The 17,634-nt window shown below is 46.8% G+C and overlaps 1 protein-coding gene across 1 annotated transcript in view; it reads left to right on the forward strand.

Annotated features, from left to right (window-relative positions):
* The window catches only part of LOC149364602 (uncharacterized), a 267,785-nt gene that overhangs the window by 232,455 nt on the left and 17,696 nt on the right, over positions 1-17,634 (forward strand). Inside the window, exons 16-23 of the mRNA XM_089574551.1 lie at positions 490-611; positions 1,347-1,423; positions 3,768-3,896; positions 12,751-12,840; positions 13,349-13,414; positions 16,194-16,294; positions 17,202-17,270; positions 17,530-17,547. Of these exons, the coding sequence (XP_089430677.1) occupies positions 490-611; positions 1,347-1,423; positions 3,768-3,896; positions 12,751-12,840; positions 13,349-13,414; positions 16,194-16,294; positions 17,202-17,270; positions 17,530-17,547 (672 nt within the window). The remainder of the gene's footprint in view (positions 1-489; positions 612-1,346; positions 1,424-3,767; positions 3,897-12,750; positions 12,841-13,348; positions 13,415-16,193; positions 16,295-17,201; positions 17,271-17,529; positions 17,548-17,634) is intronic.

The raw sequence follows: 17,634 nt of genomic DNA on the forward strand, positions 1-17,634 counted from the left end.
CCTGCTAAACGTTGTAAACGCGTTTGTCTCATAAACGTACTTTCGCTACAATTTCAGCGGAGGCTCGTTTAAGGTGCACCAAATATTGGGGCTCATTTCTATCTCCGCGTATGGGCAGTGGAGGTTGCAAATTTTGTTTGTAGGCTGTCGTTAACATTCGCTACTTCCGCCGATGAAATTCTATTCGGGGCCGTGAACTGCCTGAACTGCCTGCTGCACTCTAAACACAAATACGCCTACATGGGAGCCAAAAGAGATTAATCTGCCTTTCTGGGAGTAAAAGGGTGTGGGTTAGAGGACAGTTTATTCCCTTTTTACTCCTCTCTGTCTAGAATTTGCGGTTGGTTTTTGAAGGGGATGGTGAAAATGGTGCTTATAGAAACGGTTCAGACAGTTTATTGAGGCCTGACTGGGTTAAAACTTAACCACAGCCGCGATGACCAAGTATGGAGCTCGTCGATTCATTCGCCGCTTGTTTCCCACTGGCAGCGCCGTGGCCGACACGGTCATCTTCATCTTCCTGGGCATCGTGCTGGTGAACAAACGTCACGTCTGGAACACCGGCTTCGTCGTCTGGTCTGCAGCGTTGTGCCTCGTCTTCAGGTTCATAAGTGAGGCCACTTTTCCCGCTTGTCGTGAACACTTTCAATTTCAACCCTAAGGTCTTTAGCCTAAAGTGGCACCCAATATCACTTGAAATGGAGTTAAAATTTTTGTGCCTGCTATTACAATACAAGGGTGAAAATATGGGCAGTTCTTCTGTCACTAGTGCGCAATGCATTCTTTGTGCAAAAGAAACAGATGTGGACGTTTCGAGAAATATGCTTTTTAAACTTTCAATGCCGTAAACTTTCAAGTCTCCACGTAATGTTACCGAAAGTTCAGCGAGATGGTGCACGTTCACGATGAAATAGCTCAAAGGAAACAAGAAGGACGGATAGGACTATGCAGACTCGCTTGTCCGCGTCGTCCTGTCTGTTCGTCGTCTTCCGTTTGAGCTATTTTTCATCATTAATGTTGGTTTGGTTTATTGGGGTTTAACGTCCCAAAGCGGCTGAGGCTATGAGAGACGCCTCATCATTAATGTGTTTAACACATGTGGTATAACTTTCGAGAGTTCTCCCCAAACATCGCCAAAGCATCTCTAGGCCTCACAATCTCATTAATCTAAACGCAGTGGATCTCTTTTAAATCGGCGTATCGGTTTTCTAGCGACAGTTTTTGTGCATTCAAAGCTGGGCCTTTCTTCATAAGAATTTGTCGCACGCAAGAAGTTTGAACTTTCATGCATCTACTAGTGCGAAATATAAATGATGTGCTTCCGTAATTGTTCTTTCCACTTTCAGCGGTATTTGGCCTGACGTACATTGTGAACGTGGTCGGTCGTGTCAAGAAAATCAATCTTGAAGAACAATTTATAATGGTAAGCTCCTGTTTCTGCCTTCTTCTGCTTGATGGATTTGAATATCGAGTAACCTGATGCATTAGGCGCTCAAGCTATTATAAACGATAGCTAAGCCACGAAACTACAAAGCTGCGATCGTGCTCGCAAACTAAAATTAAAGATAAAGCAGCTTAACGGTTTTAATTTACTACGTTCTCACTTTTCTCTGTTGAGCGTCAAAGCGATTCGGAATGCGCAATTTAAAGACAGTGGGAAAGCCGGCTTAGTCATTGCGAAAAAGTCCTCTTAAGACGCTGCTCCTTTTTGACGAGTCTATCAAGCCGCTTTGGAGCAATTAGTTTTACTAATCTGCGCCATGGTAACAAATCTGTATTTGAAAAGAGAATCTTCTTTTCTTTACACCTCGCTGCGATTTTTTCCTTCCTTCGAGAACTAAAGATTTCATCCGCTGTCTTTAGCGGCGAGTTACTTGTTTCTTAATGTATTTTTGATTTTCTTAGCGCTCGTTAAGCATTAAGTGTTAAAGACTAATGATGTTTGCTCGTAATTTTTACTTGCCACTTGAGCGCCGTCAAGTTTGCGGACGTTACCCTGGCTAAGCACTGAATTTCATTAAACGTCCAAATTAAGTGCTCGTTTTTTTTTTTTTTCACCTTTCATTTTCTAAAGTTCCTAAGCACCCGTATTCCATTTATAACGTGCATTTTTTTCTTCTTTTTTTGTCTTAGCAGTTTTCTTGTTCGCGCAAGTGCAGCTGTAATTTCCGGCGCCGAGGATTTCGCGCGTCCTTAAATAAAGGGGCACCTTACTACCACATTTACGCAAATATAAGCCGGTCGGAATTAACTGCAACCTATGACTTTAGTCGTTCTTCGGGTAGGTAAAGAAAAGTGTCTCGATGTGTCTAAACGAACGTTTATCAAATTCTTTTATTTCAGTCCCAGTTTTGTACTAATTGATTGCGTTACTCCCATGTACTTAAGTTAGCGCTTAAGAATGATGTGATTTGTTTCATTATTCAGAAGTCTCTCTTCCATGTCTGTGCCTTTAGAAAGGGACGCGCGTTTTGTCTTTCTTTTTTGGCATGAAAAACCCTGACCTTTCCTACCAGAACACTAAAAATTTGCTGTAAGGCGGCATTTTTATCCTGCGTCATTTTGTCTTTTACCACCAGTGACGATATCGTTGCTTGCGCAGAACCGTAAAGCAGTGCCAATTGAGCAAATGTGTCGATAGAGATTTGCTAATTCGAGGCCCGTGTACTGTGCGATGTCAGTGCACGTTAAAGAACCCCAGGCGGTCGAAATTTCCGGAGCCCTCCACTACGGCGTCTCTCATAGCCTTAGTCGCTTTGGGACGTTAAACCCCATAAACCAACCAACCATCCTTAAAGGGAAGTTTCGATCGCACATTTTGCAACGCCGACGCGCATTGTCCTTCTTTCTACTTTCATGCTAACAAATATCCGTGCGGGGCACTTTATTGAAATTCTCTAAACGTATAGCACTAACTTACAGAGATCGTCTGTTTTACCGTAACTAGCACTGTCTCTCTCCGCTTCTCTTACCCCTAAACTGTGAGCAGGTTCTTCTAAAACAATCCAAACGACGCTTGACGCCGCGGATGAAAAACCTATGTTCCTAACGTTCTGCATATACTAAATGAAGACACAATTAAATTTTACGTCTGCGTATGTCTTCTTTCACGGGTAGTGTCGCAATATATAAGTCGAAAAGGGAAGTTCCTGTGCAGGGATCGTTAACTTTTTTTAAACAGGCCCATGGTGAACGCCATATTGAACTCTGGGGTTTAATGACTAAGGTTGGCTCCGGCGATGCCTGGAGACGTAGTACGTATTTTGTGCAGAGGACGGCACAGTACGGCCCGTCACGGCTGGGAACTTTTGTTCTTCAATTTCTTCCTTCTTTTTCCGCCGCGGTGGCTCAGTGGTGATGGCGTTCGGCTTCTGACACGAAAGACGCGGGTTCGATCCCGTCCGCGGTGGTCGAATTTCGATGGAGGCAAAATTCTAGAGGCCCGTGTACTGTGCGATGTCAGTGCAGAACCTCAGGTGGTCGAAATTTCCAGAGCCCTTCACTAAAGCGTCCCTCATAGCCTGCTTTGGGACGTTAGACCGCCATAAAACCATGAACCCATCTTTCCTTTTTTTATTGCTCATGAGCTAACAAAATTTTTTATTCCGCCGCGCTACGCAGACAAGCGCACAGACAAATACAAAAACAGAGAATTGAGCATCACCTTGCCTGCCATTTAACTGGACTACATCCCGTTTTGCGAGCTGCGCATGTTCAGAGTCGTCCTCCCTTTTTTTTCATCTTTCACGGAAATACGAATAAATCAGGCGTACGGGGGTCTTCGCGGTGCCGTGGCCTTCTCCTTGGTGATCATGCTGAGCGCCTGCAAGTTCCCAAACTACGAGATGTTCGTCACCACCACCCTGGTCATCGTCCTCTTCACCGTCTTCATACAGGTGGGCGCTTAATCTGCACCATGCGCTGGCCAGATCTGTGCCTGTGCGCGCACCTTCGCGGACACCGCGTTCGCGCCAACGAGACAAGCCTTCACAGGTGCCTCGCTTCTCAATTCCTATGATTATAGGAAAGAGGAAAAGAATGCGATGTGTCAAGCGCAAGAGATTGCACAAGATAATATGCATTTTTCTATGCCATCGAGTTAAAAGAAATGCCAAAGTGTACAGGATAGCAGGGAAGAACTAGCCAGTCGTGAGAACTTCCAGGGATAAACTAATAGAGAGAAAGAGAGAAGCCCTTTAATGGAAAAGCAGAGACTTTAGCCGGCGTCTAAAAATCACTGGCATGCTACTCTGCGTGGAGAAGGGAATCTGGAAGATAAAGGCGGGAAAAGAGCGGTGGGGAAAAGGTTACCTAAAACAAAAAGGGGAAAAGATAAAATGTGGTCTTTAAAGGGACTATGCAGTAAATTAATTGCGATTACGTAAAGCAGACGAGAGATAGGCATTCCATCACTAGTCACCCCAGCGCAAGAATTTTTGAACTAGCATCAGCAATAACGAAGATATAGGCGATTAAAAATCACGCTCCTCCTCTCCCTCCTCAACTCGTACGCGCGGAGCACCAAGAAAAAATAAAGAAAACAGCTCTGGGACTGGCTCCGCCCATGAATACGTCATTCGCTGACGTTCAGTTTGCGACTTCCGGTTGTCGCACCCAGAACCCCAGCAGCAGCGTCGGCAGCGTCTCTCTTCGCCTTCCTGGATCGCGGCGCACGTCGGATTTCTTTGCTTGTCACTGCGACAAAGGCACTGCAAGTGGTTCCCGAACTCGCGACAGAAAGAGGCGGCAGAAGTAAATTGAAAACATATGCGTGAAGGCAGTGCCCCGGCTCGCGCTTGCCCGAGGGAGTCGCGCGGCGGCTCGAGCAGACGATTTTCAAAGCTACCGGAAGCGTACCCGTGACGTCGTAGCTGCCGTGGCTCCTGCGAATGACAACGTGTGGTGGCCTGCCGACGTCACGGGACTAGTGACGTCTATTTTACCGATATTAGTTTCAAAGTGGATTACTACGAAAACACCAATCGGCCCGCGAATTTTAAAAAACGCGGTGTTTAAAAATTCATAATAAATTGCCGGCTCAAATCCGAAGACTCATGCTTGGTGTGAATGCTTCTTGGCATCATTCCTAAGTATTGAAAACATTTACAAGTGACTTTTAATTCATTGCATAGTCCCTTTAAATGTACTAAGGTACATCGGCGAGTAATGATGTTACATATGAAATGATGAATGATAAGCTAATAGCTAATCTCTGCTCAGGCCATACCGAGTTTTCATGTCAGTTTGCTCACAAAGCCTGGCTTGGTGACTGTTTCATTTATATGGGAGTGAACTAATCGTTGTCTCATTTGCGCTGGAGTTTCTAATAGTTGAGGTGATTGCAGTAACCTAAACCGATTAAGCCAGATTAGCTGTTCTGAAACTCTACGTGCATTGTTTCTGAATCATTCGTAAGTTTAATCCGCCGTCTATCGCGTTAGGGTGTTGGCGAGCTCTCGTGAAAACAAAGGTGTTTGATACTGTTACGCGGCGGCCAGCCGAAGAATGAGACGTGGTGAACCATGGCTATGAGATGATTTAATGGCCGCTGGCCTAGCGCGAGCACTCTGTCCCGTGCCACTGCCAGCTTCGTCTTCGTCACACTACCCGGGGCCTCCGAGTGATCGTCCCGATCGGCGACGAACAGACGGCGAAATGGCGATGGTCTTGAGTGGGGGGTTGAACAGGATGTAGAAGATGGTGCAGTGCTGGCCGCCACGATGAGAAAGATGAGAGAATGAGTCCTGGTCCACGAAGCATCCGGGCCGTAGGGTGCCAGGAGCTGACGGCCGAGGTCTCTGGACGCACCGAACGGCAGAGGCAGGGGGACGGTGTCTTCACGTTTGGGTCAGTGGGGTCTTGGGTCGGTGGGGTCTTGGGTCCGTCGGGTCTTGGGTCGTCGTGTCGTGTGGTCCGGGCGGAGGACGGGGCTGGGGTGAGCGGCGAGGTCGGTTCAGGTCGGGCGGGCTGGGGCACGGCCGTGCGGCGCTGACCAGGTACTCACGGCCGACGTCCACGGCAGGCCCAGGACGCCGAAGCTCCGTGACCAGGCTGGCGATGAAGGGACCCCAGCACCTCCACCAAATGTTACGCGGCGGCCAGCCGAAGAATGAGACGTGGTGAACCATGGCTATGAGATGATTTAATGGCCGCTGGCCTAGCTCGAGCACTCCGTCCCGCGCCACTGCCAGCTTCGTCTTCGTCACAATACGTTCGAAAATTTGTTTTATTTTTCTCCTCGAATCTACACTGTTTTCAAAAAATTATTTTGGAACCGTTTTGTCGCAACTGCGGGGGGAACAAACACTAGCTCCTTTAGATGCAGTTGTACCGCAGGTATAGCGGCTAATAAAAGAGGTTGTCAACTGCGGCTTAAAAAGATCCGTTTCAAGCATATGATTTCAAACAAATATTTGTTTTTCGTGCTTAACAGCATGGTTTACTAATGTATTTCATTCTTTCTTCTTGAACTGCTTCAGATAATTTTTCTACATCCTTTTACGCTTATTGACCCGCCGCGGTGGCTCAGTGCTTATGGCGCTCGGCTGCTGACCCGAAAGACGCGGGTTCGATCCCGGCCGCGGCGGTCGAATTTCGATGGAGGCGAAATTCTAGAGGCCCGAGTACTGTCCGATGTCAGTGCACGTTAAAGATCCCCAGCTGGTCGAAATTTCCGGAGCCCTTCACTACGGCGTCCCTCATAGCCTGAGTCGCTTTGGGACGTTAAACCCCATAAACCATAAACCTTTTACGCTTATGGTGGCGTGTTTGTTCCGCAAACTCTGGCGCGATTACAGACAGATGTTATCTTGAGGCTTTTATCTCAGACGCCGTGTGTTCTGCTTTGCGGCGCAAGCAAGAAATGATACCAGAAAAAAAAAAATATTGTGAGAAAGCCCGCTAGCACGGCCGCCTTTTTGTAGTTACCGAAAATTCGTGTCGCCTTTTATACGTCACCCTCTGTCCCATCGTATTTTGTTTGCTCGAACTTCTCAAATAAGGCATCGACAGCTGCGCGCGAAGAAAGGCCGCGCTGTGATTAAGAACAGCGAGGCAAACTTTCTCGGGGCGTTGAGTAACGAAGCTTCATTAGCGGTCTTTGCTCAGACAGCGAAGCCAAATATTGGCGCTTTCTACGCGTCCAGCACAGGAAGAAGCGTGTGTGGCCAGAGAGCAATCTACTTTTCAGCCAACTCCAGCGTGGCACGAATAAAGAATTACAAAACAATAAGATGTTTGCCATTACCGTGTTTGTGTTTTGTGGTGGTTCTTTCTTTTCTATAATTTATTTCATGACGGCCTCTCGTGTGTGTGTGTGTTGTTTTTCTCTAGCCACAGGGCAGCACTTAGGGTTCTTGTGTTTATTTTCCATTATCCTGGTTGCTTGACACAGCAAACTGTGTATTCAGAGTAGCTTGTAATTCTCTGGCGTGCATCGCGCCTCACGTTACAAGCTTCTTATGTTACAAGTTCCCATGGCTTAGCGACTAACGCCTGTGGTTATAATTAACTTCTACGTCAAAAAATCTATTCCTTATTTATTTCATTTTTTTGCTGCTGCTGCTCCATTTTTTTTTTTTTTAATGTTGGTTTTAGAAGTACGCACAAACCTGCGTGTCACTATTCCTCTGTTCAGGTGCACTCTCCATGTGTTTGGTCAAGTGAGGATTTTTGGTACGATAGCGATTTATTTAACTGGTGGCTAAAAAATAAAATCACAAACGCATTGGCGAAGCGGAAGCACAGCTTGTTTATCGCACAAAATCAGTTTTTTGCTTTCTGCTCCTGTTGAGCGTGCTTTGCCACACATGCGTCGTTTATGCGAGAAAACCATCTTAACGGGACTGACGATAAGCGGCAGGTTTTGGAGATGGAAGACTTACGCAAAAGAGAATTGTCTGACGCGTGTGATTAGCGGTCTATTCTATTAAAAACGTGTGTTGGTCAAAAGGACGCTGGTGGCAACGTCAACGGGAGTGCCAAATTTCGTATACCAATGATTTGTCCAACTGTTAGAGAAGAGATATAATCGCTATATCAGCGAAAACATCAAAAATTATGTCAAGGAAACAAAGAATGTTGAGTAGTGCACAAAGAGAAAAACAGTATTCGATAGTTAGTTGAGAATTGGAACTTTTGAGAGGTTGTGGTTCCCAATCTGGGTGCTAAGAAAGAAATTACCAATAGTGCATTTGGTAGGCACACTCAAGTTATGTACAGCAGGTCACTCATACCCATGAGAAGAAAAGTACAGTACAGTTGAATCTTCCCACGACGATGTCGACTGATGGAGTATGACGAAAAAGCCTCAAAATAAATTCAGGACAATGTAGTAGTACTGTCAACCCCGGATATACCTCCCCCCAAGGGCATGGGCCCCGCCGCGGTGGCTCAGTGGTTACGGCGCTCGGATGCTGACCCGAAAGACGCGGGTTCGAACACGGCCGCGGCGGCTGAATTTCGATGAAGGCGAAATTCTAGAGGCCCGTGTGCTGTGCGATGTCAGTGCACGTTAAAGTGGTCAAAATTTCCGGAGCCCTTCACTACGGCGTCTCTCATAGCCTCAGTCGCTTTGGGACATTAAACCTCAATAAACCAAACCAAACCCAAGGGCATGGCGAAGTCATTCGATAACCTATAGGTGAAAGAATGCATTTCACTCACGTTATAGTGACCCGCTTCTTGCATCGACGTGCAGCCTGACAGCACGCTCGCTAAACTTTGCTAGGCCTAACCTGCTTCGCATCGAAGCTGCAGTAGACGATGCTTTTAAACTAGCCACTGCCTGTCATAAGAATAATCGCGCATTAAAATTCAGGTGCTGTTGGTTTGCGCAGCTGTAGCGAAGTCAGCGAAGCTCGCCACGCGGAGGTCGCGGCTAGGCTTTAGTTGGCTTGGCTTCACCGCATGACAGAAGGTGGCTTGGAAGGTGGCGTGGAAATTGAGTAGAAGATACCGAAGACCACCCTCAGTCGCACCTCACGTTGGCCTCGTCGAGCCGTTTCACAGCGCTAGCACTGCCAAAAGGTGCCGAATGTCGCGCAGCTGACCCTTCTCCGCGAGCGAAAAGTGATTGAAGAGGATGCTTTAAAAAAGTTAGCTTTCGGGCTAGTTAGTATTTTGACATCACATTCGTCTTATGCGACGAACACGGGAGCCACTTGCAAGGGCGCGGCGCGGCACGCCGTTCGATATATTGAACGTCTGGCGATATGATGTGCGACTTTCCTATACTTTTAAACGAGATTTTAAAGAGGATAATATATGAGTTCGATGTATCCAATTATTCGAAATCTCCGGGTTCGATATATACGGGCTCGACTTTATGGCAAAGAAAATTATTAGGGTAACTTCAGGAGACATAAGATGTGCATTGTGATTTACAATAAACTCGTGTTAGTGATATCCTGGAGGAAATTCAGACAAGAATACTGACTAAATTAGTCAACATAGTTTCTTGGGCTTGTATACGTCTTTCTTGATGAACGAAACAGCGCGCACGAGAACACGGACTCAAGGAAGAGGGACACATGGCGCTTGTTATACGCCTCCCTTCTTTTTTTTTTTTTCGTGCTTCCGTGCGCGCTGCTTCGTTCATCATGACTAAACAAGGCTACAGCTTAATTAAAACATCCTGCGAAGGCCGTCATTGGTCGCAGTTGGCAACTTGCAAAACTGGTCGTCTTGACAGTAAATATTTTTTCCAACAAAACACTTGTTCACAGACTCGTTTGCAGTCCATGCTCTGCCCACAAAAGGTGTTAGTGCGGGGAGTTATGAGCCAGTTCCCTCCACTGCATTTGTTTTCGAAAAGGAAAAAAGAACGGGGGGGGGGGGTATGATGTCGCCCGTAACCTGCGGAAACCTGAACCCCGGACAGTTGCCGCCTGCTTTCGAGATCGTGCGTAGATGGCAGTTGACGAAAGGGTGCAGTGGTGCCTTCCCCTCACCAGTACCTGTCTCTAACTTATCCCCAGTAAATAAAACAAACTAGGTTACCCTTGCTACACGAGCTCCAATGGCATCGCAATGGAGAGCGACTTGCTCTTTGCGCTCTCCCGTTTTGTGTGCAGAGCAGGGTATGAAACTGTAGTCTGTTAGCCAAAGGTTTTCTATTGAAAAAAAAAAAAAATCTTTGCGTGAAAGCTGACTTACATAAATTTGCAAGTTATCAATTCTCACACGGCGGCGGTGGCTGCTTCGCGCTCACTATTCCTACGGCCTCGCTGCTGCGCGGCACTCCAGCGCAGCTCCCGCATGCCCTATAAAAATGGTCTATAGACAGTGTATATTCAGCCGCCGCGGTGGCTTAGTGGTTATGGCGCTCGGCTGCTGACCCGGAAGACGCGGGTTCGATCCCGGCCGCGGCGGTTGAATTTCTTTGGAGGAGAAATTCTAGAGGCCCGTGTACTGTGTGATGTCAGTGCACGTTAAAGAACCCCAGGTGGTCGAAATTTCCGGAGCCCTCCACTACGGCGTCTCTCATAGCCTTAGTCGCTTTGGGACGTTAAAGCCCATAAAACAACAAAAAAAAAACAACAGTGTATATTCTTATAGGTTCTATTGTCTTCCTATAGATATTTATTTTTGGAGCCGCCGCGGTGGCTCAGTGGCTATGGTGCTCGGCTGCTGACCCAAAAGACGCGGGTTCGATCCCGACCGCGGCGGCTAGAATTTCTTTGGAGGAGAAATTCTAGAGGCCCGTGTACTGTGCGATGTCAGTGCACGTTAAAGAACCCCAGGTGGTCGAAATTTCCGGAGCCCTTCACTACGGCGTCTCCATAGCCTTAGTCGCTTTGGGACGTTAAACCCTACAAAACCAAACCAATATTTATTTCTGTCTATTCATAGTCTATAGAGTATGACCATAAATCGATAGATTGTCTATAGTTGTCGATGGCATTTGTATTGCCTATAGACTGCTGTGTATAGAGAGAGTATAGACTTTATAGACAGAAGTCAATAGACAGTCTATAGACTAAAAAAATTTTGTAAGGGTGCTACGCCGCCTTCGTCACCCGCTGTAGTTAGACGGTGACGGTGCAGCGCTCACCGCGACTCCTTTTCGTTCCGATCCTGTCTGGTCGGTGGAGGCTTCTGGATGCTGGCGGTGGGTGGATGGTTCGTGGAGCGGCCCTCCGTGGTACAGACTCGGCTTCATTGAAGTTTCACGGAGGCTGCCAACAACAGTTCTCGCCGTAAAAGCTGCCATCAACAGCTATCGTCATTGCTTACGCTCGCCTTGCACGCCTCATCTTGCGTGCTGTTTTCTCTTTCATCTTGCCCTTAATTACGTATTCTATCGGTTTGTGCGAACGGGGATTACTTTTCCCGTCGATCTTCGTAAAGATAACCAAAGCAAACCCGGCTCTTCCTTTTAGCAACCTAGTCTTTCGTCAGCGGGCATGTCCATGCTGATTTAGAGTTCTCGCCCTTGTTATCGCAACTGTTGCGCAAGAAAGTCGAATGAGGGCGCTTGAAAACAAATCGTAGTTGTCTTCCTTTCCGTGTGTGCGCGTGTGTGTGTGCTCTTTTTCTCGTCGAACTCGCTCTTCGGCCCGTGATTTGAATTGCAAATGGAACAGAAACACATCGTGCTTTTCCACGGGCTCGGAGAAGGCGTAAAGAAAACACCGGCCCACAGCTGCTTCCATAGCGCTAGCTTTGGTTCCTCCTTCGGTGCTTCCTTCTGACTCCGGTCATGACGGCTGCTGTACAAACATTCCCTCAGTGTAGGTTTCCCAGCAAAAACTAGCACGGGCTAATGTTCCTGTGTTTGCTTAGCTTAGGGAAATATCCCTATTTCAGAAGAACGGAAGACAAACGGTAATGACTGCGGCAGAAGGTGAATAAGGAAGTTAGCTGGTACGGCGGCCGCGGTTTCCGCGAGAAAAGGCTATTGGGAAATCGCACGGGGTCGTTTTTGCTGCCCATATGGTGTTGACAGTGATTACGATGGTTATGCTTCGGCATGGCTTTCTTTGCTCTGTCTTACCTAGGCACAATTTCACGCTGAGTTTGTGTTGTGACGTCGTTGCCTGTTTTCGGTATGCAGGTGAACGCATTCCAGTGTTCGTTGGGCACGTCCAAAGGTCTCTCACATTTCTGTTTCGAGCAGCTGGCGTTCGTTGTTAACTGCAAATGTTATGCATGACTGTTCTCTCCGGTTAAATATTAGTGCGCGTGTGCTTGCGCGCTCGTTCAAACGCACGCACGAAAATTTGTCCTAAGCAAAAAACTATGCAAGGTTCGAACCTCTCTCGCTTTACAAGATGCGGGTACATATAAAAGCGGGCTATATTTGTACTCTGCCGATCTGTCTTGCGGGCCACCAAACGAGGACAGGAGAGCAGTGTACATTTGCTGAAGTTTAGGCTTACGTTTGCTTCTAGAATACACTAACTGCGCTCTGCGAAAAATTATGTTCGACGCCGATAAATTTCTTCCATGTATTTTTGGCGTTTTCACGCCTGGTGATACAAATGCGGCGCCAGTTGAAGCTATATACTTGTTGCATGTCGGCATCATTGGACCTAGTTCATATCCTTGGACTTAGCTCACGCAGTTCATATGTAATACACTACGTATGAACAGGTGCTTCAGTTTGGTTTTTAGACTTGCCGTTCGTAGCTTCGCTGCTCTTTATTCACTAAAACTTGGTTCGCTATCTTGCTGATTTCATGTAAAATGCTGGTTCGCGATAAGTCACCGTTTCTTTTCCCATTTCTCTCCGCCCGTGATTTCATCAAGGGCGCATCCGTCAAGCCGTTGGTAAACTTGCTCAAGATCCGGCTGCAGCAGACTGAGGGCGAGAAGCTCATCAGAGAAATCAACAGCAAGGTGAGCTCCTTCTAGCGGCCTTCTCTCAAGGTGAACCGGAGGCGTTTGATGTGTATGACGATAATAATTCGAACGTGAAAACTTGTCGTAGAGGTGAGCACAAAAACCTGGTGATGTTTTACCGCGAGCGCCATTTTTCGGCGGGCACGTCCTGCAAAGCGGTGAAGCCAAATGCAAGCGCATTATTTGGGAACGGCTTTATCAAGCGCTGGTATATTTAAGAAAACTTTGGGCTTTCACATCCCGGGAGACTCAGTGCTCTTTCTTTTTTTTTTTTTTGTATCGCCACCGGGTAATCTAAAAGACACCACTTCCCTGCATGGATCCCTATCACCTTCTCTTGTTAACACATAGCCATCAAGAGCACTTTTTCTTCAGTGGTTCACTTTTAGCCGCGTCCAATACTTCGACAGTTAATTTTGGTTATCTTTAACGCTTTTTTTTTTTGCGTTCCTTGTTCTAGGCTCATGTCATTCTTTCTCTTTTTTTCTTGCGCTTGTCCTTACAGCTGGTGGACAACATCATGCTGGGGATTGAAGAAATAACCGGCCATCGTGGCGGAAATTACTGGAAGGTGAGTGAAAACTGCTAATTAAAGCAAAGCCCTGAGTGTTAAAAATTATGTGATCCATAGTGCGGGAAATCCCTCACTGATGACACGTCGGTTTGCTACGCATACAGTTTATTAAAGAGACTGAATTTTACCTCCCCTCCGGTACAGCAACAAATTCATCGACGATAGAAATATTTTTTTTTTTTTTTTTTCACATCGAAGAGCTTTCCCTCGGTTCCTGGCTGCACGAAGAAGCGGCTAATCCGGAATTTATTATTTTTTTTTTTTTTGCGAAAGCAACACTACGCGAGTCGCCGAGCCATTTCGCGGAGCTGATGAAAGGCCTTACTGCGCACTCGCGGGGAGCAGTGACGTCACACGGCGCACAGCTGGCGCGCCGCCACCGTCGCTGCGCGGGTGACTCAGAGGTGTCGACGCCGCGTTCGCCAGTGGCGCATGCGCAGTAGCGGCGCATAGCTAGCGTGCCGCTGCCGCGCGCTCTCCATCGCCTCTCTCTCTCTCTCCTCGTTGCTTTCGCAATCCTCCAGGTTTAACCAGAGCTAAACCACTGTTTCAAATATAATATTGTCACGTAGTGGTTACTGCAATCGGGAGAGCAGGAAGACAGCGAAAATGGCTTCTAAAAAAACTTATTTGGCCTGACTTGCGCCCGCAAAGAACTGAATGAGTCGGCGGCGCAGCAGCAAGCGTGCTCGGCGGTCGTCGAAGCGAATGCCGGCCGCTCTCGGCCGTGATGAATTTAAAGCTGATAGCGAACTTTCGAGATAACGCGTCCAAAGTTACTAGAGCATTCTGGTACAACGTAGAGTCGGCGCCGCCTGGATGCGATCAATCGAGATAAATCTGGGCGCGTCCATCACAAAGCGATACAGCGGCGTGCCGGCAGCAAAGATTCGCGGCATTACTCCCCTCTCAAAGAAGCATCGACCCGATGCTTTAAGACATAAGGCGACTACAAACAAATAAAACGGATTGTACAAGAATGCACACCGAGTGTGGGAACACAGCGTCTTTTAGCGCGTATAATATGCCTTTAGACGGACGACGAAGTGAACGGCCGTCGCGCCGCTGCAGAAAGTGCTAACTGTCGAGCCGTTTTGCAGCCACGTGGTATTTTTTCATATTTCGCGGGCTTTCTTTGAATGCCGGAAAAAAGGGCCCCGTAGGAGAAACGATGCTACAATAAACTGGATCGGTTGTTTATAAACCTGCTCTACAACCCAACGTTGTAGAGCAGGTTTGCGTGCGTGCGTGTGTGTGCGCGCGCGCGCGCGTGTGTGTGTAATATGGTCCCCGCCGCGGTGGCTCAGTGGTTACGGCGCTCGGCTGCTGACCCGAACGACGCGGGTTCGATCCCGGCCGCGGCGGCCGAATTTCGATGGAAGCGAAATTCTAGAGGCCCGTATACTGTACGATGTCAGTGCACATTAAAGAACCCCAGGTGGTCGAAATTTCCGGAGCCCTTCACTACAGCGTCCCTCATAGCCTGAGTCGCTTTGGGACGTTAAACCCTAATAAATAGGGGTGTGCGAATATTCGAAATTTTCGAATATAATTCGAATATTATATTTTTAGTATTCGCATTCGATTCGAAATCCAACTATTCGTGTTCTTTCGAATATTCGACCCCACGCGAATATTCGCACCCAGCCGAATATTCTATTGCGAGCACCGGCGTTCATTTCGGTCCGCAAGTCCTATCAAGATTCATAACAATATGGCGGCGCCCAGAGCAATGCGTAACGTTGGGCCATGCAGTAGCTGACTGCGCTGGTGAGCTTCTTTGTGGCTATACCTGCGAAGCTGGTATAGTAAGAGCTGTGCAAGAAAAATACCTCGCAATACGTGCCAGTTCAGTGCCAAGGGCATTTTTGTGTCTGAAGAAGTGGCTTCAGCTAGAAGGGAACTAACTACTTCTGCCTGACCATGTGGAGCAGCCGGTTTTCCTTCACGGCAACCTTTTATGTTCATCCCAGCAACGCGCTTTTGTGCTGATGGCAAGCTAGCCTTAATCAATGCTGTGTACTACCCATCTTCTCTGATATTTCCACTATTCTAAGAATAATGTTCGAGACTTTAATACTTTTTGTGCAGCCACATACATCTTTTGTGTTCATTTCATCACTGTTAGTTGAACTTTGATGTCCTTGGGTGCTCAAATAATGTTTTGTAGTGGTTAAATGCGTCTGTCCTTGATTATTCGATATTTGATTCGATATTCGGAACCAAGTATTCATATTCGATTCGTATTAAAAAAATTTGATATTCGCACACCCCTACTAATAAACCAATAAACCAAACCAACTGTCATGGGTTCTGCTACCGGCATGCGTGGACAATACGCTGCGCCTGAAGACGAAGAAGTTGCCCTGCTCTCTTGGTGGACGCAACGCCTGAATATGCTGTATATATAGTCCTGCCTACTTGAAGGTGTGCCAGCAAAAGACAGCCTACCAAAAGAAATATCTGGCCTTTTCTCGAATAGCCACCATGCTATGGTAGTTTTGACGCATTTCGGATTTGACGGCGTTGTAATTGATGACAGAGAAAACTGTAGACTATAGTTTCTACTGATCTCGATTCGATGTGTGCTATATTTAGTATTTCTGATTTTGTGTGAGTACTGTGGTTGTTTCATTTAATAGGAACGTTCGATCCCACCATCAGTCAGTTCCTCTTGCCTTCAGGACATGTTTCGACACCGTTCCCTACTGCAGGCTTACCTCCCCTGCCTTCTACTATTGCCTTTTTTCAATGTCACTTTTCTTCTCAACCGCAGCAATTTATGGAGCAAATCGACGAGAAGTATCTCAAGCCATTACTGCAGCACAAGTCGGCGCAGGACAGCCTGACCAGGGTCTACACGAAAGTGGTCCTCGCGTATGTATTTTTAGCACCTGCACCATCCATTGACGCAAATCCTCGACTGGATTCGAAATTTTGTGTTTATAGCCTGAAACAATGACAGATAAAGAAGAAATTTGTTATATTTTGCGGACACTGCGATTCTGTGCCACCGCAATGGTTCAGTGGTCATGGCGCTCGGCTGCTGACCCGAAAGGCGCAGGTTCAATCCTGGCCACGGCAGTCGAATTTCGATGGAGCGAAATTCTGGAGGCCTGTGTACTGTGCGATGTCATTGCACGTTAAAGAATCCCAGGTGGTCGAAATTTCTGGAGTCCTTCACTACGGTGTCCCATATAGCCTGAGTCGCTTTGGGATGCTAAACCTCCATAAACCAGACCAAACTTTGTGATTCTTTTTCCTTAACATAGAATCACTTTATATCGAGCGGTTGTCTTGCCTACTGTTCTTTCGTTACAGCTCTTGTATTTCCCCTGTAGTCCCTTTAGTTCCCTTATAGCTTTTATTTCTATGCAGTGTAGTAGCCCTTGTAGTACTGAGAAATACTTTTAGCTGGGCGTGTTGTTGTATATCCAGGAAAGGCAAGTAGCACAAAAAAACACTAACATCTTTTATATCAAGAAACGAGAATATTATTGCATTAGTGATAAGTCAGTGGACCTTTGCCAGAGTGAAATGGTTTTTCTTGATTTATATCTATAAACACATGATGTTTGCAGTCTGCGCCGTCGTGCATGGGTATAGAAGCTACTATATAAATGCTATTCGTCCAATAATGCTTGTTGAAAGTGCAGCACTCGTCCCGTTCCCTCACTACGTCCGTGTTTGTTTTTTTGCGCTACCACGTGTTTCCTTGTTGTTCTCCTTAATATACAGCTTGCACTAACCGGCTGCTCCTTTGCGCGTCTTCTGTATGCCGCAGTGACCACTATGCCCACTTGTACGGCCCAGCAGCGGCTCTAGAAGAAAACATACCTCTGAACATACAGCAGTAAGTATTCCAAGCGTTTGTATCAAATTGATCTTTCGAACAGTCCACTTATCTAAACATACATGCAAACGGATGCAAGGATAGGCAATATAGTTTTAGCAATTCCAGTTGTAGCATGTTTTGTACGCTGTACTTCTTTTCTTGAAAGACACTTGTTGTTTACCACTGCATATATGTCAAAGAAATGTTTCTGCGCTAAGGTAACATAGATACTTAATAACGACGTGCTCGTTTTGTTCCTTCTTTTTTCCTTTAATAGTTGCTCAGATATGGGAAGGTGAGTACCAGCTCTTCGGTAAATACCACCTTTCGCTTAAAGAGCACGCCTGTACTTCCTGAACCTGACAGCAGAAACACTGCGCAC

This window comes from Amblyomma mixtum, chromosome 2 (assembly GCF_055824585.1).
Source record: "Amblyomma mixtum isolate Tamu chromosome 2, ASM5582458v1, whole genome shotgun sequence".
Taxonomy (NCBI): Eukaryota; Metazoa; Arthropoda; class Arachnida; order Ixodida; family Ixodidae; genus Amblyomma; species Amblyomma mixtum.